This window comes from Hippopotamus amphibius, chromosome 3 (assembly GCF_030028045.1).
Source record: "Hippopotamus amphibius kiboko isolate mHipAmp2 chromosome 3, mHipAmp2.hap2, whole genome shotgun sequence".
Classification (NCBI taxonomy): Eukaryota; Metazoa; Chordata; class Mammalia; order Artiodactyla; family Hippopotamidae; genus Hippopotamus; species Hippopotamus amphibius.
Window position 1 is genome coordinate 110374958 of NC_080188.1, and position 24996 is coordinate 110399953.

At 36.7% G+C, this 24996-nt stretch overlaps 2 protein-coding genes and 1 pseudogene across 2 annotated transcripts; all 3 read left to right on the top strand.

Annotated features, from left to right (window-relative positions):
• Positions 1–921, top strand: LOC130849040 (olfactory receptor 5L1-like; annotated as a pseudogene).
• An 8942-nt stretch (positions 922–9863) lies between these two features.
• Positions 9864–10808, top strand: LOC130848639 (olfactory receptor 5D18-like). Its single transcript, XM_057727070.1, has one exon. It carries the CDS (start codon positions 9864–9866, stop codon positions 10806–10808), a length of 945 nt encoding a protein of 314 aa, XP_057583053.1.
• A 6816-nt stretch (positions 10809–17624) lies between these two features.
• LOC130848640 (olfactory receptor 5L2-like) lies at positions 17625–18605 on the top strand. The gene has a single exon (XM_057727071.1). The coding sequence runs from the start codon at positions 17625–17627 to the stop codon at positions 18603–18605; it is 981 nt and encodes a 326-aa protein (XP_057583054.1).
• Positions 18606–24996: the final 6391 nt, after the last annotated feature.

A 24996-nucleotide genomic window follows, 5' to 3' on the forward strand; every position in this document is an offset into this window, starting at 1 on the left:
ATGGGCAAGGAAAACTGCACCACTGGGACAGAGTTCATTCTCTTTGGATTCTCAGATGCCCCTGAGCTGAGAGTCTTCCTCTTCCTGGGGTTTCTTTCCATTTATGGAGTCACGGTTTTGGGCAACCTGGGCATGATTGCCCTGATTCAGGTCAGCCCTTGAATCCACACCCCCATGTACTTTTTCCTCAGCCACTTGTCCTTTGTGGATTTCTGTTACTCCACCATCATCGTGCCAAAGATGCTGGCTAACATCTTAAATGAAGACAAAACCATTTCCTTCCTAGGATGTGCCGTGCAATTCTACTCGTTTTGCACATGTGTGGTAACTGAGGTCATCCTGCTGGCTGTGATGGCCTATGACCGCTTTGTGGCCATCTGTGACCCACTGTTGTACGTGGTCACCATGTCCCGAAACCTCTGTGTGGAGCTGGTGTCTTGTTGCTACCTCTGTGGGACTGTGTGTTCTCTGATTCACTTGTGTTTAGCCCTTAAGATCCCATCCTACAGATCAAATGTGATCAACCACTTCTTTTGTGATCTACCCCCTCTCTTGTCTCTTGCTTGCTCTGATGTCACTGTGAATCAACTGCTGCTATACATTGTGGCCACTGTCAATGAGACCATCACCATCGTGGTCATCCTCACCTCCTACTTGTTTATCCTCCTCACCATCCTGAGGATGCACTCTGCCAAGGGAAGGTGCAAAGCCTTTTCCACCTGTGCCACCCACCTCACAGCCATTGTTGTCTTTCATGGAACAATCCTTTTCATTTTTTGCTGGCCCCATTCTGGCAACAACAGTATAAACTCTGACAAAGTGGTAGTGATTCCCATGCTGAAACCTCTAATCTATAGTCTGTGGAATGAGGATGTGAAAGAAGCTTGCATAAAAGTGGTGAATTCCAAAACATTTTCCTAGCTGGTGTCAGGGTCCCAATTTGGAGACTGGTAGAAAGGTGGTGATGGCTGCAGTGTTGGAAGGGGGAGGACAGATGTGGGTAGCTATGAGTCTTTTTGATTCACTTAACTTTGTTCCTTGTGCCTTGCCAATTTACAAGAGTAGGGTTGAGCAAATATCAAAATTTGCAGCCTACTTCTTTGCTTTTATTCAATCTAAAATGCTTTAACTGGGTCTGGGTAATGGACTGTTGAGACACGCACATTTAGTTTGCTGTAAAACTTTCATAAGTTTAGTAAAGAACTTACATTTTATTTCTGTATCCAGTATGGAAACTATGATCTATTTCAAAATTGAATTCCTGTTATTTTACAATGAAAAATAAATCTCTGAGTTTATGCACAGATGAGATTCTTATGTGTGTATATACTGTGTTTATTGTTTATTTCTTGCTTCCTTCCTTATTTTTTGTTGTCATCACAGTGTCCAGTGTTTGGGGAACTTCATGTATCATTATATTTGAAAAATTGTCACATGTATAATACTTATTTCATTGAAATCTTAATGAAATTAAATTGCAGATCATGTGCAAATGGCTTAGAATAATCGCTGGTACATAAGTAGTTCTGTGTGTGCGTGCGTGTGTGTGTGTATGTGTACAGGCATACCTCATTTTATTGTGCTTCACAGATGTGTTTTTTTTTTTTTTTTTATAAATTAAAGGTCTATGGCAACTCTGCATTGAGCAAGTATATCTGAGCCATTGTTTGAAAAACAATGCTCACTCCATGTCTCTGTGTCACATTTTGGTAATTCTTGCAATGTTGGAAACTTTTTCAGAAAACCATTGAAAAAATACTATGTATTAATGTAATGATTATTAACTTCAGGAAGCATCCATCACTCTTGATGTTGAGGGAAGGCAGAGAAGAGGAATCTCAGAACTTAGAGGAAGTCCTCTGCTCATCTGGTGTGGAGCCCCTGAGGAGGGGCCATAGTTCTAAGGGCATCTGGGCCTTTAAGGCTGGCTTAAGACTGGACAGTTTGCAGACCCCTGGAGAGGCACCCTAATGGTGTTTGGTCCCAGGGGCATGCCAGACTGCTGCTCTGACCTCTGAAGAGAGTATGATGAGAAACTGGAATAGCAACTGGGAAACAGGAAGAAATTTCTTTCCTTTCTTCTCCCCATTTCTGTTTAATCTTCCCTCCTTTTCCCCACCCTTTCCTTTTTTTTTTTTTTTTTTTTTTTCTCCCTTTGGCAGAATCTAAAAGGAAGCCCTCTAGCAAGGACATCTGGGGGATTCAGTTTGCAAGTCCCAGCAGCAGCATCACAGCCTAAGAAATAGAAGGGGAGACACGAAGATCTGACAAAAGGCAACAAGGGGCTTGCAGTTTGGGACACAAAAAGAGATTCTTTTTATCTCTTCTCACCTCACTTGAGTGTATAATTCTCTCTACAACTGAACACTCAAGTGCACCTCAAGTCTCTTCATTTTTCATTTCATTATGTTAGTTACAGATGCATTTGATTCTTTATAACATTTGTAAACCAAACATGATGGAAGGTGGTATTCACACATTAAGTTCTCTCCATGTAAAATTACATGGTTCCATGTTATATGTTAAATGCATTGCTTTCACTACAATATTTATAACTTGAAGTTTTATGTTTTCCTTGGCTGCTTTTACTCACAATAATTAAGATGAGACTTTCCCGGGCAACTCATTCCAAAAGGAATCTTAGTAATCAAATAAATTCTCTCAGTAGTTGGTGAGTTTGGTGATCAAATAGAATGGAAATGGTGATTCAGAATTGGGGAAAGCGGTGTGGCAGAGGCATAAGTTACTGAAATATAGAAATGTGGATATAGTGTTAAGCTTTATTTCTGTATTATTTTGTATTGGGTCAAATAAAATGACATTTTCAAAGTACATAAATCAGCAAGAAAATGTCTATACAGAAACACTTTGTTGTTTGAATATAACAAACCTGAAGAAAACATCCTAATGCTGATTTTAACTAAGAAATAGGTTTATTTTCTGTATCAGCAAGAGAATTAGGGACATGAGAAAAAATATTAAAATGACAATAGAATTTAAAAATGAAAGCATTTTAATATTCAATGATATTAAACTCTGTTCTGTGAGATTTCTTTTCAAAGAATTTGCTCACATTTCTCCTGGATGTTGCTGTTTTTCATAATGATTTATGAGGCATTTTACATATTAAAAGCATTAACCTCTAAGGATAATACTTACAAAATATCATAATTTGATAATGTCATTTAATTTTATGGATTAGGCATGCTTTTGATCTGTAGCTAACATTTTTTATGTATTTATACTCATTATTTGGCAATTTGAAGTATAAATGCAGTGAAAATAAATCCTGCTTCATTCTATATTGTATCTCAAGTTTGTATGGTATTTTAAACTTCAATTTTAGTATGTATGAAACTTACTGAGTTTTGTTTGTTTGTTTGCTATATGAAGGATGATTACAAATTGTCCAATTTCCCTCCCCAAGCTATATAGTAATGTTTACAACAACTTTTATTGAGCATTCTTTTCTTCACTATTAGTGTGTAATATATCCATTAACATACATTAAATTCTTTCATTAATTGTATGTTTAGCATTGATTTTTCTACAAGACTGTGTAATATCCCACAATTACATCCCTCACTGATCAGCTTTTTATTCTTTAAAAAAGAGTAAAGAATATGTTATTTTATAATGTTATTTAACATTCAAAGTACAAAATTTTCTCCGCAAGATCCAGTGGTGTTATGTAAGTGTAGTATACACTACCTTTTCTATTAGCCTTCGCTATCTTAAAACACTGACAGAAATATATTGTACCTCTAAATGGATACAATAGTCATGAGGGGATGACATTTATAAGGAACAAAAATTAAACATCACATTTAATGGCAGCAAATTACAGAGTTTCTTGCAAATGTTTTTGCCATACAGTCGATCTTCTTTAATATTCACACTACAAGAAGTAAATTAAATCACAAGGGCATTTGCTAATACCAGATTAAAAATGACTTTTGAAAAGAATAGTCAATACCTAACAAAATAATGTTCAGAATTTTTTTAAATGAATTAAACATTTTAATAAATGAAATCCAGGTTTGGCGGTAGCAGTTAATACATGAACTTGAATGGTGAGCACATCCTTACTCCTGATGTGAAGAAAATCAGAGTTATGCCAGCTATTTCAGATGAAGAACATAAAGCTAAGGATTCTGCTCCCACAAATAGTAATACCATTGGCAGGATGATAACAAAGTAGCTGAGGGACCTGAAGATAGGATCTTCCCAGTCTTCAGTGTAGTCAGTGTCACCAGGGCCAGTTATGCCTTACAGAGCTCAGGAACATGGTAGAAATGTAAATATTTTTTGAAAAGAAATACTGCATGATCTCACTTGTGTGTGTAATCTAAAATAGACTCATAGAAGCAGAACATAGAATGATGGTTGTCAGGGCAGAGAGGAGAAGGGAATGGAGAGATGTTGGTCACAGGGTACAAAGTTAAGAATCCACTTGCCAGTGCAGGGGATACAGGTTTGTTCCCTGATCCAGGAAGATCCCACATGCTGTGGAGCAGCTAAGCCTATGCCCTGCAACTACTGAAGCCTGCCCGCCTAGAGCCTGTGCTCTGCAACAAGAGAAGCCACAGCACTGAGAAGCCTACTCACGGCAACAAAGAGTAGCCCTAGCTTGCCGCAACTAGAGAGAGACAATGTGCAGCATCAAAGACCCAACACAGCCCCCAAATATATATATATATATATATATATATATATATATATATATATATAATAAAATAAAAATTAAAAAGAAAGAAACTTGCTAAGTGGGTAGAACTTAAGTGTTTTCATTATTTAAAAAAAGAGGAAAAAATGGTAACATGAAGAGATGTACGTGTTAATTAGCTTGATGGTGGTGATTATTTCACAATGTATATGTTTACCAGACCATCAAATGGTATACCTTAAATACCTACAATTTTTGTCAATTATACTTCAATAAATCTAAAAAAATTAAAGCAATAAAGCAAAGTACTAAAAATGAGAAATGTTTGCTGAGTAATAAAGGTAACTTCTGCTATGACTTCTCATTATCCAACATTTTTGAAGTCTATGGGAATGGTCATGGACCATAGTGAGAAGACATATAAATTTTGATTAACATTCATATAAAAAGTTTCTAAACCTGCAATTTGTTTTTCTTCAGGTTTTCCAAGAAATGTGAATTACATGAGAAAACAATAATTAATTTTAATTGCGTGTTTTGACACCTTTGAAGAACAAAGTCAAGGGGTTTTCTCCAGGGCCCTTGTGGCACAGGGAATGGAAGAGACATGAGTCTTAGTCTCTCCCCCAAAGCAGCAAGTTCTCCAGAGGCTGGAGGGGGGCTGCCTTTTCCACAGCCCATGTAAGATGTCAAAAGACCCCTTAGGTTCAGTCATTTCTTCATGGGAAAAGTCCCTTGGGGGAAATTTTGAGCCACTGCAATCATTAAGGAACAGGAACAGGAAGCATATACTTTCTAGAGAGGTTTGAAGAGGGGCCTGTCTCTGCTGTGCTCCTTCTTAACGGTTACCTGAACAAGTGTTTCCTGGGAGTGTAGGAGCAGAGGGGCTCTTAGAGTTTTCAGGTACATGTCTCTCTGCTTCTGTGAATTTTGGAAGAATTGTGCAAGGGAGAATAGGCAGGTATTTAAAAAAATTGAATTGAAAAGAATTAAAATGAAGCTTCTGGAGAAACAGAATCAACAGCTCCAAATCACATTTTAGAGCATGGAAAAATCAAATGCTGACTCAAAAGAGGAAAAAGAGAAAAAAATTTGGAAGAAATTATGAGGATAAAGATTTTAGATACCATGCTTCCCAGGTTTAATGATAATACAGATTGTTTAATCTATATAATAGTATCATTTGGGAGATAAGGAATTAGATATTTAATTTGCACATAGATTAGACAGCAGAACATGAAAATCTATCTGAATAAAAAAAAATAAACAGAAAGAAAAGGTAGTGGTTTATGCACCTCCTCTCACATCCCAAGGAACATTAGACAGTATCTGAGACATTTTTGATTGTCACAATGGAGGGACCAGGGATGAAGGTGATGCTATAATCTAGCAGATGGAGGCCAGATATTCTGCTATACTGATACCATGCAGAGGGTAGGTCCCCATAAAAAGAATAATCCAACTCAAGATTTCAATAGTGCCAAGACTGTGAAACTCTGAAAAATATTACCAATAAAAAGTTTTATAATAGTAATAATTGACTTGGAAATATTGCTTTCTGATCCATCCTTAAATCTTTGGATATCTCAACATACAGGACCATAAAGTGTTCTCACTGTTATATGGGACCTCTTGCCTTTAGTGTTGAAACATCTGGAACTATGTGGTTCTAGGGTTGTAGAAACAGAGGTGACCTTATCAGAAATATTAGTCTGAGAAAGAAATCTTCATTATAAAGAAATATGATTAAGGGAATTTCTGGTATGAGTGAGTTAACAGTACTAAAACAAAGACAGCTTCAGGTGAACTGGTATGTGCTGATCCTATAGCACTCTGAATTATCCACATTGTTAATATCTCACATAATTGTCATCATACATTTGTCACAGCCTTCTACACAGCATAGGAAATGGACAGATGAAGAAGCAACAGAATAGAAAATAATATTTGCAATGCAAGTATGTGATAAATCTCCAATAAGTATAAAAATAACTCATACAACCCAATACCAAAAAGAAAAAAACAAAACAAACAAACAAAAAACAAACCTAGTAGCCTAACTAAAAAGTTAACTCAAGACATGACTGAGACGTTCTTTTCTAAGAAGATGTACCAATGGCCAGTAGGCATATTAAAAGAAGAAAAACATGCCCAAGGTTGCTAATCGTTGGGGAAATGCAAATTAAGACCCCAGTGAGACACCAGTGCGCATCTGTCAGGATGACCATCATCAGCAAAGGAAAGCACGTGTCGAAAAGGATGCAGAGAAACTGTACACTTGTGGTAGAGATGCAAAATGGTGCAGCTGCTGTGGAAAATAGTATAGAGGTTCTTCACAGTATAAAAATTAAATAACTATACAATCCAGTGATCCTGCTTCTGGATATTTATCCAAAGAATTGAAACCATGATTTCAAAGAAATACTAGCATTCCTCTGCTCACTGCAGAACTATTCACAATAGCCAAGATGCGGAAACAACATCTAAATGTCTGTGGATAAATAAGTGGAAAAAGAAAATGTGGCACATCCATAAAATGGAATACATTTCAGACTTTAAAAAACGATGAAATTCTGCAACATCTGTCCACATGGATGAACATTGAAGATATGCTTAGCGATATAAGCCAGTCGCAGAAAGACAAATTCTATATTACTCCACTTATATGATGCATCCAATGGAATCAAAGTCATAGAATCAAAAGTCGAGTGATAGATGCCAGAGGCAGGTAGAGGGGAGAAGGGGAAGTTATAAATCAATGGGCATAAAGTTTCAGTTAAACAAGCTGAATAAGTTCTAGAGATGTAGTGTATACACATCATATCCATAGTCAATGATACTGTATGGTACACTTAAAATCTCTTAAGGGGGTAGGTCTCATATGGTGTTCTTACCACAATAAAATGAATATTAAAAAATAAATATTGGTGCATTATGATCACTGAAATCTAAATTTATTTTTAGATTCCAGTATGTTTTCCCATTAATGCCCTTTTTCTTTTCTGGGATCCAGTCCAGGTACCACGTTGCATTAAGCTGATATAGCTCCCATATCTCCTCTGGTCTGTAACAGGTTTTCATTCTTTTCTAGTTATTCTTGGCTTCAACAATTCTGAGGATTACTGGTGAGGTATCCTGTAGGATGCTTCTACATATGGGGTTACCTAATGATTTTCTCACATTAACCTGGGATTATTGGTTTGGGGGAAAGAATATCACAGAGATGAAGCTTTTGCATCACATTATATCAGGGAGTAAATGATATCCACACTACACCACTGGTGATGGTCACCTTTATCTTTTGCTTCAGGGAGTCAGGTAATGTTAGTCACATTTCTCTAAACTTGAATGCGAGATTTGAAAGGCAGTTAAATTAATGACAATTATTTCTAAATTGTTGAGTTTTTTTCCTTATTTAAATTCTGTAGTTTATGTCTCCTTTCATGGATAAATGTAATTTCAATAATTCAATATCTAAAAGTAATTAATGGAATAAATGTGGTGGTGCAATAGAGGAAACATTTAGAGGGACTAGATCATTTTCCCAATTGAATATTTAACTTTGTCAATATTTCTGCTTTAACTCTCAATAAATCATGGTAACCTAAAAGATGGATCTTCATACTTCTGCCTTTTGGTTAGAGTGCAAGTTTGGAGGGAGAGGATTATGCCTGGCATGTTAGAGTCATTCAATTAACATTTGATAATGATGACTGCTATCCTTACACAATTTTCATAATTGTAGGAAAGTATTGGAGTGATGAAGGGGCTGAGAGAAGTTACTTTAACGTATAAATTGTCAAAAACCCACAGAACTGTACAATAGAAAGAGTAAATCCTCATGTAAACTATGGACTTTACTTAATCATCATGTATGAACATTAGTTCATTAATTATAGCAAATATACCCATTAAAGCAAGATGTTACTAATAAAAAAACAAAACACATATAAATTGTTGCATAAAATGCCCCTAACGCTGCTCCAGGTTTTTGAGGACACAAGAATTACATCAGAGAATGGTGATTAATTGATTTATTTCATGGCTTTAAGAGAATCATGTAGCAGATAGTCTCCAGGGTGTATATCCCAAAGGCTGTGACTCTAGATATAAGAATGTATGCATCCCTCCCAACGAGGAGAGGCCAGGAAAGGACATTTCTTGGTTAGAACCTTTACTGCAGGTAGTTATGCTTTCTGAGAGAGAAAATTTTCTTAAATTCCTTTCTCATCGCATCTTGATGCTGCTTTCTAATACAGCTCTGAGGTATGTACACTTTCTTTGGACAATTTCCCAGAAGTGTAAAGTCTCTAGTTTGTCATAAAATAAGAGTATAATCATGAATAAAGGAAAGATCTTAGTATCTAGGCCTTGAACATGGATCAGAGTCTATTGTAGAATAATGGATAATTGCTGGGAGCCTGGATCAGGCTTCAAGTCATAGATGTTTGAACTGGTCCTTATTTGTGTGTTATAGGGAAAGTCAAAGATCTCCACCTCCTCTAGAACAAAGAAGTAGACTAGATTATCATTATTATTTGTTCAACTTTATTATTTCTCAAGCAATGAGAGGGAATTGAAAACAAGAACTCCCTAAATTGAGAACACTCTCTGAAAAATTAATTAAGATTTATTTGACAACAGATTTAATGAGTCTGAAACAAAAACAAGTACTAAAGTGCTATCTGGCATTAACAATAAAGGCACAAATGTAAAGTGTTAGTGGTTTATTCCTAATGTCACAATGTGAACATATGACACAAAAATTAATTTGTTTAGAAAAGTCTCATTTTTGCCTTTAATTATAGGACTGACATAACCAGTAATTATACTATGCTAGGTTAATCTTTCATGAATTTATAATGTTCCAGGAGACCTGAAAGTGTTATAGGAGGATTTCATTTAAAATAATCCCAAATCCCTTGATTACATATTTTTATTTCCAACTTTTAAATACGAGAATTTAAAAATTCAATAATTGTATTGCTTTACTTAAAGAAAAATTTTAAATAGTTATTCTTTTCAAGATTTTAGACATTTAGCATATCTTGCATGAAAAATACATAGAGAAGTTCTGAAAGAGATATTTTGTTTCATTTTTTTAGTCTTCGTAAAGAGTAGTGAACCTAGTGTCTTATATCACCACTTTCCTTCATATTTTTGTTTCCAGGACTGATGTACATTCTGACAAACAGAAATGATATTACTGTTAGAGACAAATAAGAGCAGGGCCACGTTCACTCTCTGGGGCTTCTCCGATTACCCAGAACTGCAAGTCCCTCTCTTCTTGATATTTCTGGCCATCTACACTGTCACTGTTGTAGGGAATCTTGGGATGATTGCAATCATTAAAGTTAATCCCAAACTGCACACCCCCATGTACTTTTTCCTCAGCCACCTCTCCTTTGTGGATTTCTGTTATTCCTCCACCATTGCTCCCAAGGCCATGGTGAACCTTGTGGTAGAAAACAGAAGCATTTCGTTTGTAGGCTGTGTGGTACAATTCTTTTTATTTTGCACTTTTATGGTGACTGAGTCCTTTTTATTAGCTGTGATGGCCTATGACCGCTTTGTGGCCATTTGCAACCCTCTGTTCTACACAGTCACCATGTCCCAGAAACTCTGTGCTATGTTAGTCATTGGACCTTACGCCTGGGGAATAGCCTGCTCCTTGATATTCACATGTTCTGTTCCCAAATTATCATTTCGGGGTTTCAACAAAATCAATCACTTCTTCTGTGAGTTCTCCTCCCTGCTCTCCCTCTCTTGCTCTGATACTTCTCTCAACCAGATGCTGCTTTTCATTTTTGCCACCTTCAATGGGGTCAGCACACTCTTCATCATTCTCCTGTCTTATGTATTTATCACTGTCACCATCCTCAAGATGCATTCAGCCAGTGGTCGCCGCAAAGCCTTCTCCACCTGTGCCTCCCACCTGACCGCCATCAGCATCTTCCACGGCACCATCCTCTTCCTCTACTGTGTGCCCAACTCCAAAAACTCCAGGCACACAGTCAAAGTGGCCTCTGTGTTTTACACAGTGGTGATCCCCATGTTGAATCCCCTGATCTACAGTCTGAGAAATAAGGATGTCAAGGATACGATCAGCAAGATTATGGACATGAAAGTCTTTTCTTATTGAGCATATTAGTCTAGTAGAGTTCATCCTCGGTATTTAAGTAAAACATGTCTGTAAAGGTTGGTTTTTCAAGATAAATTTAAAATTAATGAAGAGTTAATGCTGAAAACTAGATAGAATTTGGACTTTGGTGCAAAGAGACTAAACTTGACTCTGTTTCTTACTTACTGGGAAATAATAAGCAACCTCTCAAATATTTACTCTTTAATCCAAAAAATTGAGACAAGATAAACTAATCTGATTTTGAAGATTAAAAGACAGTATAGATACCATGTGGAACGCCTTCTATAAACTAAATAAGGATGAATTTCATCCTCCATTATACCTGGAGTGGACTAGGCCACACATGTAATTCTTTTATAAAAGTACAAATTGCAGTTAAAATAAGACATAGTCTTCATCCTTCAAGGAATGAAAATCCAGAGTTGAGAGGAGAGCAGTTAAGAAAGTGACCATTGTAGAAAGCAGAAAATAGTAAGTTTCACAGAGTGTTTGAGAGAAAGAAAAGTTCTAATCCATTTAGAGTCTTAAGTGAGATGCATTCTTAAAATAGATGTTATGTAAACTTGGCCTTGGACAATAGAAAGAGTTTTAGAAGACATGTTTCAATAAGGTAGGAGTTTCATTCAGGAGACTAAAGCATGACATAAAAGGAGGTGAGAATGTAATACTGAGTCAGTGATCCAAAAAAAAATTTATTGAGTAAATATTGCATGATGTATATGTATATGCATGTGTTTGTTTTTCTGTACTGTGTATACAGGCTACTTGGCATGAATAAAAGTTGATAAGACACAATCTGTATTTGAATATGTTTTCAAAAGAGCTCCGATATGGCAGCATGCAAGCTACACTAGATTCCACTAGAGGCTTAAAAATGGTAGACTAGCTCTCAGAGAACCTTCCAAGCAAAGAAGAAGCATGAAGAGTACCTGCCCAACCTGCATTTCATGTCAATATGCTGCCTATGAAGACACTAAAAGCGTGATCAATTCTTCATGATGTTTTGTTTTCTGAACATAATGTCTGTATCATTCTCAACTAAACTCCAACCATTAAAAATAAAAGGGCTTGGAGTTGCCCTAAGAGTTGAAAACTTATTGCTTTATAACCATACTCAAAATAAAAATGTCAACGAAGCAGTCATTAGGTTCTATTTAATCTGGCAAATTAAAATATGAGACCTCTCACATTAATAACTCATTTTTGCTTAAATAAAATGTACACCCTTCACCTTCCCTCTACTCAATATGTCTACATGGGACTTTCCTAGTGGCACAGTGGTTAAAAATCCCCCTGCCAATGCAGGGGGCAGGGGTTCCAGCCCTGGTCTGAGAAGGTCCCAAATGCTGTGGAGCAAATAAGCCTGTGAGCCACAACTACTGAACCCATGTGCTGTAACTACGGAAGCCTGGGTGCCTAGAGTCCGTGCTCCACAACAACAGAAACCACTGCAATGAGAAGCCCGCACACTGAAATGAAGAGTAGCCCCCATTCACTGCAACTAGAGGAAGCCCATGTGCAGCAATGAAGACCCAACACAGCCAATAAATAAATAAACAAATAAATAAATCTTTAAAAATATGTCTAGAGAAATTTCCCCAATGGCTACTTATTAATAGATGAAAATAATGAGAACATTTGGTTGTATTAAAGGTAGGTGGGAATAGAAACTGTGTCTGAAATTTTGCTGGAATATGAATGACACACAGATATTTCAACCAATTTCTCACAATGATCTTTCATTATTTTTTTTAAAGTAATGTGTTAAACAAAATTATATTGCCTTCTAATTTTGTTGAAGGCTAAAATTTTGGAGATTATATTTTTCAGAAGGATTTGTTACTCAATGAGGTAGATTGCAAATATGGTCCCAATTCTCCAGTATCCAGGTGTCCATGCACATTTCCACTCTTCTGATCAAATGGTCAAATTAGTTTCTCCATTTTTTGAATGTAGGACACTTTTGTGATTAGCTTTGGCTAACAGAAGGCAGCTGAAGTGACACTGTCCCAGTTTTAAGACTCTCAGAGGCCCTGTGGCTTTCTCATAATCTCTTGGAATTTGCACAATCCCTTAGAAAAGCTTCCATATGAAAAAACAGACTACCACATTAGATAGTGAGCAGGATAGCCCACACCCCATCCCATGAAACAGCATCTAGCCAATCTCCAGACTTGAGTGTGAGGCCCTCTTAGATCATCTTAACCTGCCAAGCTGGTATCATACACAGAATCAAACCGAGCCAAGATCAGTCATATCAGGATCAGAACAGTGGAGCTAACTTACTGCTCATGTAATAGTGATCCCTGCAACAAGCAGCTCTTGTTTGGGTGGGATATTTTATATTTATTTATATATTTATTTAATATTTAAATTTTTTGTATTGGAATATATTTGATTTACAATATCGTGTTAGTTTCAGGTGTACAGCAAAGTGATTTAGTTTTGCATATATATATATATTTTTTCAGATTCTTTACCCATATAGGTTATTAGGGTATTGAGCAGAGTTCCCTGTTCTATACAGTAAGACCTTGTTGATTATCTATTTTATCTATAAATAATCAGCTGTTTTTAAGTCATATATTTTGGCGTAGTTCATTATGCTCTCTGTAAAACCACTGACTTTCTTAATTTCTGATGTTATCACAAACACCTTGCCAAGTCTTATATAGCAAGTAAGCATATGTATTCTTCCACTTAAAGGCACCTGGATTAAAGCACACAATTAAAAAGCTTAGAAAATTGTACATATTGTTGATTTCATTGAGTCTTTCGAGGCAATACCTGTTAAAATATTTTCTTATGTGGTATAAATATGGTTAATCAAAACCTTAGAAGTTCATATTCATTTATATTAAACTTATGGATAAGCCTACAATTACATATTTATATTTAAACGAAAAAACTTGCTCTTTCTTTATATCTAAGATAAATAGATAAACAAAGCAGTTTTCTCTGAGTGGGTTGCTCAGATGATATAAAACATCACCACTAATGATGCTCTTTATAAATGTTCTTCAAGTCTCTCATGAGACTTTCTCCTTCAAGGGAATGCATTTTGCGGCGATAGTTTCAGGGTGTACTGAGAACAACAGTAAAAAATAGATGCTCACATAGATGCTATCATCGTCAATCTACTAACAACTGCTTTCAAAATATCACCCTATTGTCTAAAATACATCTAATACCTTTATTCCAATGGGGTTGGGGTGGGGGGAAGATGCATAAGCCAAAGAGAAACAAGGAGTCACACCATGGGTTTGAAAAGTCTTGATTAAAGCAAACTTCAGGCTTCATGGAAAACAATATTTCACAGTGTTCTTATGTTTTAGGTTTTGGAAGTTTGCTTATGATTTTCTTGTTGGGGTAATTGAAAGAGTCATATGTGAATGGATAAGAGGAATCCTTGCTCCTGAAAAATGAAAGAAAAGGAATAGTGAGAGTGCTGGGTGGAAAGGAGATGCAAAAACACTTCTGGATCTAAGGAAATTATCAGATTGATCAATTTTAGGGAAACACATGTAGGTTGTTGGGAAACTGGAAACCAATTACCTGTAACTAATTACACTCATGGAATTCGTGAATGTTTGGTATATCCAAGGGCACAGAGCACAGACTGTCATTTGAACACTATTGGTTTAGGAAGATGTTATGTAGTCAGACAAGGAGCAGACCTGGGAGAAACCCTCCAGGAAACCCATTAAATGGCCTCTGCCTTGAGTAGGGCGTGTGCCATCCAGCACTGTTCAGTAGCCCTGCTCATCCTCACAGGGCTGGATGGGTGGAATAAACCAAAAAGCAGCATGTGGGCTCATTCTATCAGTGATTCTATTTAAGACTGTGCAAGTTACAACTGTCTTTGCCTCAGTCACCTCGTTAGTAAAGGTGCAGAACTGTACTTAACCTCACTTATTTGCATAAAGGTGAAATGTGTTGATAGTTGTATTCAGAAAAGTACACAGCATATAGGAGGTGGTCAGGAAGTGTAAGCAGTTCCTATTATCCTCAGTAAAGGAGGTTCATTATTCCCACCCCTTTCTGGTATTTGGCAAAACTCTATTGTGACTTCAGAACCTATGCCCTCCCGGAAGGGGCTTTGAGTGTAAGACAGGCAAAGTTTATAAGACCAAATCGCATATTTCATCAGTGCAATCTAGTCTCTGGCTCACAGAGCAATGTTTGGATGTAGCATACAATGCTCTACAGTCCAGCATAAACTCTGGAAGGATCATGCCACATGATAATAACATGCAGCAACTAGGGGCTGTTTTCCCCCTCTGTTTGAATCTTATAAAGTCATTACTTAATTGTTTGAGTCCCAGGATGCTGTTGTCTCTTTGATACCTTGTTGATGTCCCACAGAGATCAATGACTGGTTTTGAAAGCTTAAGGAACATGGGCTCCGGGGATACACATGCATAAAAACATAAAGCCTGTAACACTTTCCATCACAGCATCTTCAGACACAGCGGAAATAATGCCTATCAACAGGTTGCTTGGACAACACACTCTTTTGGGGGGAATTGATTGAATGATATTTCCTGGGGCCCAGAAGCTTGTTTGTATTTTTTCTCATGAGGGTAATTTATTGTAGACATGTATAAGAAAAGGAGGAATTTTAAAAGAGGGCAGTAGTATTAGACATTTTTTAAAGTCTGTATTTAGAGAGTGTTTTAAGAAATACCAAGTTTTGAGCACTTCTTTATCGATGTATTTTCCCTTTTGGTACTGAGAAACAGTCTCAATGGGAAATAGGGAGTATCTTGTAACAGCTGTTAGTGTAAGATGGAAAAGAGTGTAAACAAAGTGGGAAGAATGCTTGACTTCTCTCTCCTTCCCTCTTCCTCCTCTTTCAGATTGACTCCATCCATGGAACCTGGGAAAGACAGCAGGGAGGTTCTCCAGACAGTCACTGTGATGCTGAGGGTGGTAGTGAGGGGTCCTCAGGACTGTTCATGGAGGGGTATGGACATGTGAACAACCTCTGAAGCAGGAAGGACAGGACTTACTTTGGCCTTGTGCCAAAGGGACTTTGAGATATCTCTCCATAGCAGGTTTCTCAGCCTTGGTACTATTGACATTTGGGGACAGATCTTATTCTGGTGTTTGCAAGTGTTGTGGGTATGTGTGCAGGGTATAGGTGGGGAAGGAGGTTCTGTCCTCTGCCTTGTAGATTGTTTAGCAGCATCCTTGATCTATCCACTAGATGTCAGTAGCACCCCTTCCTACTGTGACAACCAACACTGTCTTCAGACCATGCCAAATGTCCCCTGGGGATCAAAAACACTCCTGGTTAAGAACCACTGGTCTGTAAGTAGTCAGCAGCCTGATTTTTCATCTTGAAACTTAGAAACAGGAAAAGGTTTTCAAAATTATGTACTACTTTGAGATCAGGAAAAGACAAATAACTCACTTTTACTGGCCATTGAAGAGAAAAACTGTGCCATCAGAATTATTATATGTTTTCCAACCCATATATCTTAATTCACATTTCCTTCACCTCTCTTAAATTATTTGAAAAATGAGGAAAAATCCTGGCTTGTTCAGTTTTAGCCCAGATCCCCTATCCTCCATGAATAACTGACTGGTGCCACTACATCATTTTTTGAGTACAAAGGATCAGGAGAGAGAAGACATGAGCATGTTCTCACCCCTGTTGTCATTTTCTACATGTCAAAGGCTTTGAATGTATCTCTCTTTTACTCAAAATATCACACCACCTTGTAACATTTAAGTTTTGTGAGAATTTAGGCAAGTTTCTGCATGGCTTTTTTTAAGTAATTGGAATAAAATATTTATGTTTCGTGGATGTTTTGGGAATAAAATATACACAGTGACTTATGTATAGATATACCTTAGTCTACCTAGGCAATCTGGCATTCTAGTTTTTAACTTGCCATTCTATCCTAGTCATTCTTCAGGTCATTAAAAGTTCTTCAGAAAGCTGCATAATTTTCCATAATATATATGTACCTTAACTTTGATGCTATTATTTGACACTTTATTTCTAAGTTTTGGTATCATAAATAATGGTGCAATGCAGCAAAAAAGATTTGTATTGATTTCACATTCACAATTTTGATTCTTCAAATAGATGTAGGTTGTGAATTCATTTGTCAAATAGGTCTTCATATGGCTTCAGAGTCACAGTTACAGAAAGTTTAGACCTGAGTAACAATTGTCTGAACAAAGACTAAAATTGCATAGCACGATTTAAAAATTGCTAGGCTAATCTTATAGAAAAAGATGCTAAAATATAGCACAAAAACTCATTTCTCTATCTAAAACAAAATATAAAATAAACACTTGTGGGTTAATAATCTTAAATAAGTAAACTTGTCATCATTTCAGCAGCAAAAAGAGAGTGTTCCATGCAGTATTCAAGAAAAATATTCCCAGGATCCAAATTTTTTCGTAACTGATTAAACGGCCTCCAAGTAAAAAAGGTATTTAAGTTTAATTTTTAAATATGGCTAATTAAATAGTATTTGATGTCTTTCTAATGATTCTGTTCTAAGCTCCAAATTATGTTGAACTAATTTAAGAAATCATACATGCTTTCATGGAAGTGAATGATTTCATGCAATTTGTGAGTTAAATAGTCAGCTCTATCCATTTGTGTGATAAAATGCCTTAACTTTTCCTAAGCATCACAAAGGCACTGTCCTATTTCTTTGCCAAAAAAAAAAAAAAAAACAATGACTCTCCTATAAATTATCATTTCTTTTTTAGGAGAGACGCAAAACTGAATTTGGGATGATATAATGGAGAATAACCATTAATATTTTTCTCCAGCCCTTATAAAGTGGGGACATGGGCAAGGAAAACTGCACCACTGGGACAGAGTTCATTCTGCTTGGATTCTCAGATGCCCCTGAGCTGAGAGTCTTCCTCTTCTTGGGGTTTCTTTCCATCTATGGAGTCACGGTTTTGGGCAACCTGGGCATGATTGCCCTGATTCAGGTCAGCTCTCGACTCCACACCCCCATGTACTTTTTCCTCAGCCATTTGTCCTTTGTGGATTTCTGTTACTCCACCATCATCGTGCCAAAGATGCTGGCTAACATCTTAAATGAAGACAAAACCATTTCCTTCCTGGGATGTGCTGTGCAATTCTACTTGTTTTGCACATGTGGGGTAACTGAGGTCATCCTGCTGGCTGTGATGGCCTATGACCGCTTTGTGGCCATCTGTGACCCACTGTTGTACGTGGTCACCATGTCCCGAAACCTCTGTGTGGAGCTGGTGTCTTGTTGCTACCTCTGTGGGACTGTGTGTTCTCTGATTCACTTGTGTTTAGCCCTTAAGATCCCATCCTACAGATCAAATGTGATCAACCACTTCTTTTGTGATCTACCCCCTCTCTTGTCTCTTGCTTGCTCTGATGTCACTGTGAATCAACTGCTGCTATACATTGTGGCCACTGTCAATGAGACCATCACCATCGTGGTCATCCTCACCTCCTACTTGTTTATCCTCCTCACCATCCTGAGGATGCACTCTGCCAAGGGAAGGTGCAAAGCCTTTTCCACCTGTGCCTCCCACCTCACAGCCATCTTTGTCTTACAGGGAACAATCCTTTTCATTTATTGCCGGCCCCATTCTGACAATAGTACAGGCTCTGACAAAGTGGCCACGGTGTTCTACACTGTAGTGATTCCCATGCTGAACCCCCTAATCTATAGTCTGAGGAACAAGGATGTGAAAGAAGCTCTCAGAAAAGTGATGAACTCCAAAATACTTTTCAGTGGGACTCTAGGTCTCAAATTGGGAGCTGGTGCAAGAGTGAAATGATGGGCTGCAGTGTTAGAAGGGAAAGAATAGTCAAAAGATTGGTAACTATGAGTGTTTCTTTTTGACTCACTTATCTTTGTACCTTGTACCTTGTCAATTTACAAGAGTAGGATTGAACATATTTCAAAATTTGCAGCCTACTTCTTTGTTTTTAATCAATCTAAAATGTTCTAAATTTGTCTGGGTAATGGACTGTTAGGACACACATTTAGTTTGCCCTAAAACTTTCATAAGTTTAATAAAGAACTTACATTTTATGTCTGTATTCATTATGGAAACTATGATCTTTTTCAAAATTGAATACATTATAATATTATTCGATGAAGAAAACACCTTTGAGTTTATACACAGATGAGATTCCCATATGTGTATATACCCTGTTTATTGTTTCTTTAAGGCTTCATTTATTACTGTTTGTTGTCATTGCAGTGTCCAGTGTTTAGGGAACTTCATATATCATTATAACTGAAAAATGGAGACATTGATAATAATTATATAACAGAAATCTTAAGAAAATTAAATTACAGGTCATGTGCAAATAGCTTAGAATAACCCCTGGCACATAAATAGTTTTCTGTGTATGTGTGTGTGTGTGTGTGTGTGTACTTTTTTTGCACTTCATTTTATTGCATTTCACAGTTATGGAGTTTTTTCATAACTTGAAGGTTTGTGGCAATTCTGCATTGAGCAGGTATATATGAGCCATTTTTCCAATAGCACCGCTCACTTCATGTCTCAGTATCACATTTTGGTAATTCTTGCTATATTTCACACTTTTTCAGAGGAGTATGAAAAGAATACTATGTCTTTATTTAATGATTATTAACTTCAGGAGGCAGCCATCACTCTTGATGTTGGGGGAAGAGGGAAGACGTGTCCTTACCAGAATCTGAGATCTTGGAGGAAGTGCTCTGCTCATCTGGTGTGAAGCCCCTGAGGAAGGACCATGGCTCTAAGGGTATCTGGCCTTTAAGGCTGGTTTAACACTGGACAGTTTGCAGACCCCTGGAGAGGCACCCTAATGGTGTTGGTCCCAGGGTCATGCCAGACTGCTGCTCTGACCTCTGAAGAGAATATGATGAGAAACTGGGATAGGAACCGGAAAACAAGGAGAAATTCCTTTCTTCTCTTCTCCCCATTTCTCTTTAATCTTTCCTTGTTCCTCCACCCTTTCCATTTTTTCTCCCTTTGGTAGAACCTATAAGGAAGCCCTCTAGCAAGGGCAACTGGGCATTCAGTTTGCAAGTCCCAGCAGCAGCAGCACAGCCCAAGAAATAGAAGGGGAGACATGAAGGTTTGACAAAAGGCAACAAGGAGCTTGCAGTTTGGGATGCAAAAAAAGATTCTTTTTATCTCCTCTCACGTCACTTATAGTGTATAAGTTTCTCTATAACTGAACACTCAAATGCGCCTCAACTCTTCACTCTTCATTTAATTATTTTAGTTACAGATGCACTTGATTCTTTATAACATCTGTAAACCAAACATGACAGAGGGTGGTTGTCACCCCTTAAGATCTCCCCATGTAAAATTACATGGTTCCTTGTCATGTATTAACTCTGTTGCTTTCCCTACAATTTCTATAAATTAAGGAGTCATATTTCCCTTGGCTGATTTTAGTCTTTGTAAGATGAGGCTTTCCTGGGTAACTCATTCTAAAAGGAATCTTAGTCATCAAATAAACTCTCTCAGCAGATGGTGACACTGGTGTTTAGCTAGAATGGGAAGGGTGACTCAGAATTGGAGAAGGGGTGTGGCAGAGGCATAAACTACTGAACCACAGAGATGTAGATATAGTGTTAAACAAAGTTTCTGTATTTTATTTTCTTGGTTCAAATATAATGATGTTTTCAAAGTACATAAATCATCAAGAAAAAGTGTATAAACATTTTTCTCTGTAATAATATATTTTGAATATAAGGCTTCAGAAAACATCCTAATATTAACTTTATCCAAGAGATAGTTTTACTTTCTGTATCAACCTGAGAATTAGGGACAAAAGAGACAAACATAAAAGCAGGAAGACACATTTAAAAATAGAAGCGTTTTATTGTTGAATGACTTTCGACTCTGTTCTGTGAGATTTCTGTTCAAACACTTTGCTCACATTGCTACTAGATGTTGCTATTTTTCATAAGGATTTATAAGATATCTTACATTTTGAAAGCTTAATATTTACAAAATACCATAATTTGGAAATGTAACTCAATTTTATGTATTAGGCATGCTTTTTGATCTGTAGTTTACATTTTTATGTATTTATATTCATTACCTGGCAATTTGAAGTATAAATACAGTGAAAATAAATCCTGCTCCATTCTATATTGTATCTCAAATGGTATGATATTTTAAACATCAATTTTAGTAAGTATTAAGCTTACTGGGTTTAGTTTATTTCTTTGCTAAGTGAAGGAGAATTACAAACAAACTGTCCAATTTCCCTTCCCAAACCACAGACTAATGTTACAGCATCTATTACTGAGAATTCTTTCCTTCTCTATTCCTATGTACCATATACAATAACATATATTATGCTCTTTGACTAATTGTATGCTTAGCATTGATCTTTCTGTCAGATCCTGAGTGAATCCTGCAGTCATATCTATACCACATCTTCTTTTCTTTTCCTTTAAAAAAGAATAAAGCATACATTATTTTATAATGTTATTTAACATTCAAAGTACAAAATTTTTGTTGCAAGACCCAGTTGTGTTATGCAAATCTAGTATATACTACCTTTCTTCTATTAGCCATTGCCATATTAAAATATGGGCAGAACTATCTTGTACCTCTAACAGGATACAATAATAATGAGGGGGTGACATTTATAAACAACAAAAAGAAAACATCACATTTAATAGCAACCAATTATAGAGTTCTTTGCAAATGTTTTTTCCATGAGTTCATCTTCTTAATATTCACACTACAAGAAGTAAATTACATCAATCATAAGAGCATTTGCTCATACCAGATAAAAATGGATTTTGAAAAGAATCATCAACACCTAGTAAAAATAATGTATAATTCACTTTTTAAAAATGAATTAAACAATTCAAAAAAACACTTTAAGAATGGGGGAAACAATTTTCAGGGTTAAAATGATCCATATTCTGAAATTTTGTTCCAAACCACTAACTCTTATTTAATTCCTTTAGGATCACTTTGATGGTATGTATGTTCTAAAAAGAATCATCTCCAAAAGTTCAGGAAACTAGAGCTTGATGAGGACATGTTTTTCCCTACAGGAAATCACAATTTATAATTCTAACATCAATAACTTCAAATTCAGTATTTCTTTGTTAGTTTGTTTTGATTTTTTTAGATCTTTAAGTGATGATATTTAGCTGAGAAATATACAAATTGAACAAGCAAGCAGATATACAACAACAGAAACACTAGTTCTATTGCAATTTTTGTCTGTTACTATATGAGATTTTAGACACATCTGCCTAGACTCTGTTGCCTTAATTTCATCCATAGCATTTATGTTGAAAGAAAGGACTTGGATAGAAATAAAGCTCAATTTATTTTCAAATTCAGCTTAACATATTTGTGATTATCCTAACTGAATGAAAGAGGATGCTATTACCCAGTCTCAGGAGTGCTGTCTCTCAATGTTTCTCACCATGCATCCATCTTCTCTATGTCCATTACCATTTCTTAGTTCATGTATTATGAGATTCACCATCATTAAATGAATCCACCAGAATCAGTCTTTTCTCATTCAAATATCAGACAATAATTTCTTTACCATTAATTGCAAAAGACAATGTTTCAATAGGAAAAAATATACCTTAAAATAGATGAAATATGGTATGGATTCAATTGACAATGCTATTCATTATAATATTGTCAAAAAAAAAATGATCCCCAATTATCTCATACATTTTAAATTGAATTTTCATAGCTCAATCAAGGCTTTACAATTCATGTCTATTTGATCCTTTCACCGAAAGCCAATGGTCAGTATAGTATAGAAGAAAGACCTGAAGACTGGAAGATAAGCCTTGAGATCCAGGTTTGGCTGCAGCAACTAGTATCTGAACTTGAACAGGTGAGCATAGTCTTACTCCTGCTGTGAAGAGTATCAGAGTTATGCCAGGCTTTTCAGATGAGGAAAGTAAAGCTAAGAATTTGCTCCCATAAGCCGCAATACCCTTGGCAGGATAATAACAAAGTAGCCAAAGGATCTGAGGCAGGATCTTCCCACTCTTTGGTGTGGTTAGTGTTAGCAGGGGCAGTTATGCCTTACAGAGCTCAGGAACATGGTAGAAACTTAAGAAATACTTGATGAAAAGGACTTCCCTGGCGGTACAGTGGTTAAGAATTCGCCTGCCAATGCAGGGGACAGGGGTTCAATCCCCGGTCCAGGAGATCCCACATGCACTGAACCTGGGCTCCAGAGCCCAGGAACCACAACTACTGAGCCCACATGCCACAACTACTGAAGCCCACACATCTAGAGCCTGTGCTCCGCAACAAGAGAAGCCACGGAAATGAGAAGCCTACATACCACAAGGAAGAGTAGCTTCAGCTCACTGCAACTAGAAAAAGCCTGCTCTCAGCAACAAAGATGCAACACAGTCAATAAATAAATTAAAAAAAAGATAGAAATACTTGGTGAAAGACAAATACAGATCTCACTTGCATATGTAATCTAAAATAGTCAAACTCATAGAATTCATAGAAGCAGAACATAAAACAGTGGTTGTCAGAACATAAAACAGTGGTTGTCAGGGCTGGGAGGAGGGGATGATGGAGAGATACTGGTCAAGGGCAACGAAGTTTCAGTTATGGAAGATGAATAAATCCTGAAGATCTAATGTGTAACAATATCACGGTATTTAACGACATTGTATTGTTTACTTGAAACTTGCTAAGATGGTAGAACTTAAATATTCTCTCCATAAAAAAGAAAGAAAAGAACAAGAAATGGTAACATAAAGTAATGGATATGTTAATTAGCTTGATTGTGGTGATTATTTTGCTATGTGTATATATATATATCAGAACGTCAAAGTATACTCCTTAGATATATACAATTTTTGTTTGTCAATTATACCTCAATAAATCTAAAAAAAGTAAAAGAATAAAACAATACACTAAAAAAGAGAGAAATGTTTGCTGAGTAATGAAGATACTTTTGCTATGACTTGTCATTATCCAAAATTTTTGGAGTCTATGGGAATGATTATGGAGAAGGGGGAAAAGACATTTAAACTTTGATTAACTTTCATATAAAAATATTTCTAAAGCTGCTGTTTCTTTTCCTTCAGGTTTTCCAACAAAACACAATTATATCAGGAGACAATTAATTTTAATTGCTTGTTTTGAGGCCTCTAGAGAATAAGGCAAGTGTTTTTCTCTAGGGCCTTTGTGGAACAGAGTGTGGAAGAGAAATTAGAGTCTTAGCCTCTCCCCTCAATAAGCAACTTCTCCAGAGGCTGGAGGGGGGCTGCCTTTTCCACAGCCCATGGAAGGTATCTAAAAGACACCTTAGGTTCAGTCATTTCTTTATGGGACAAATGACTTGGGGGGGGATTTTGAGCCACTGCAATCACTAAGTATCAGCAACAGGAAGTGCATGGTTTCTAGAGAGTTTTGAAGAGGGGCCTGTCTCAGCTGAGCTCCTTCCTAGCAGTGTCCTGAACAAGTGTTTCTTGGGAGTGTGGGAACAGAGGGGCCCTGAGAGTTTTCAGGTACATGTCTCTCTGCTTCTGTGAATTTTCCAAAGAACTGTGCAGGGAGAATAGGCAGGTATTTAAACAAAATTGAACTGAAAAGAATAAAATAAACCTTCTGGAGAAATAGAACAGAGTCAGCTCCAAGCCAGATTTTAAAGCATGGAAAAAACAAATGCTGACTCACAAGAACAAAAATTAAAAAATATATATATGGGAGGAAATTATAAGGATAAAGACTTTAGATACCAATGCTTCCCAGATTGAAAGCTAATACAAATTGTTTATTCTACCTAATAATATCTTTTGGGAGATAAGAAACTAGATATTTAATTTGCACATAAGTCAGATAGATGAACACTGAAATCTACAGGAATCAAGGAAATAAGGCTGTAGTTCTCAACTATAGGCAGTTATGCACATCCCCTCTCTTCCCAAAGGTACTTTTGACAATATCTGGAGACATTTTTGATTGTCACAATGGAGGGACCAGGGGTGAATGGACAGAGGCCAGAGATGCTGCTATACATGGTACCACGTACAGGGTAGCTCCCCATAAAAAGAATAATCCAACACAAAATATGAATAGTGCCAAGGGTGAGAAATTCTGAAAAAGATAATCAAAGAATTTTATGGTAATGAAAACTGAATTGGGAAGATTGCCTTCTGATTAATCTTTAAATCCTTGGATATCTGAACACAGAACCATC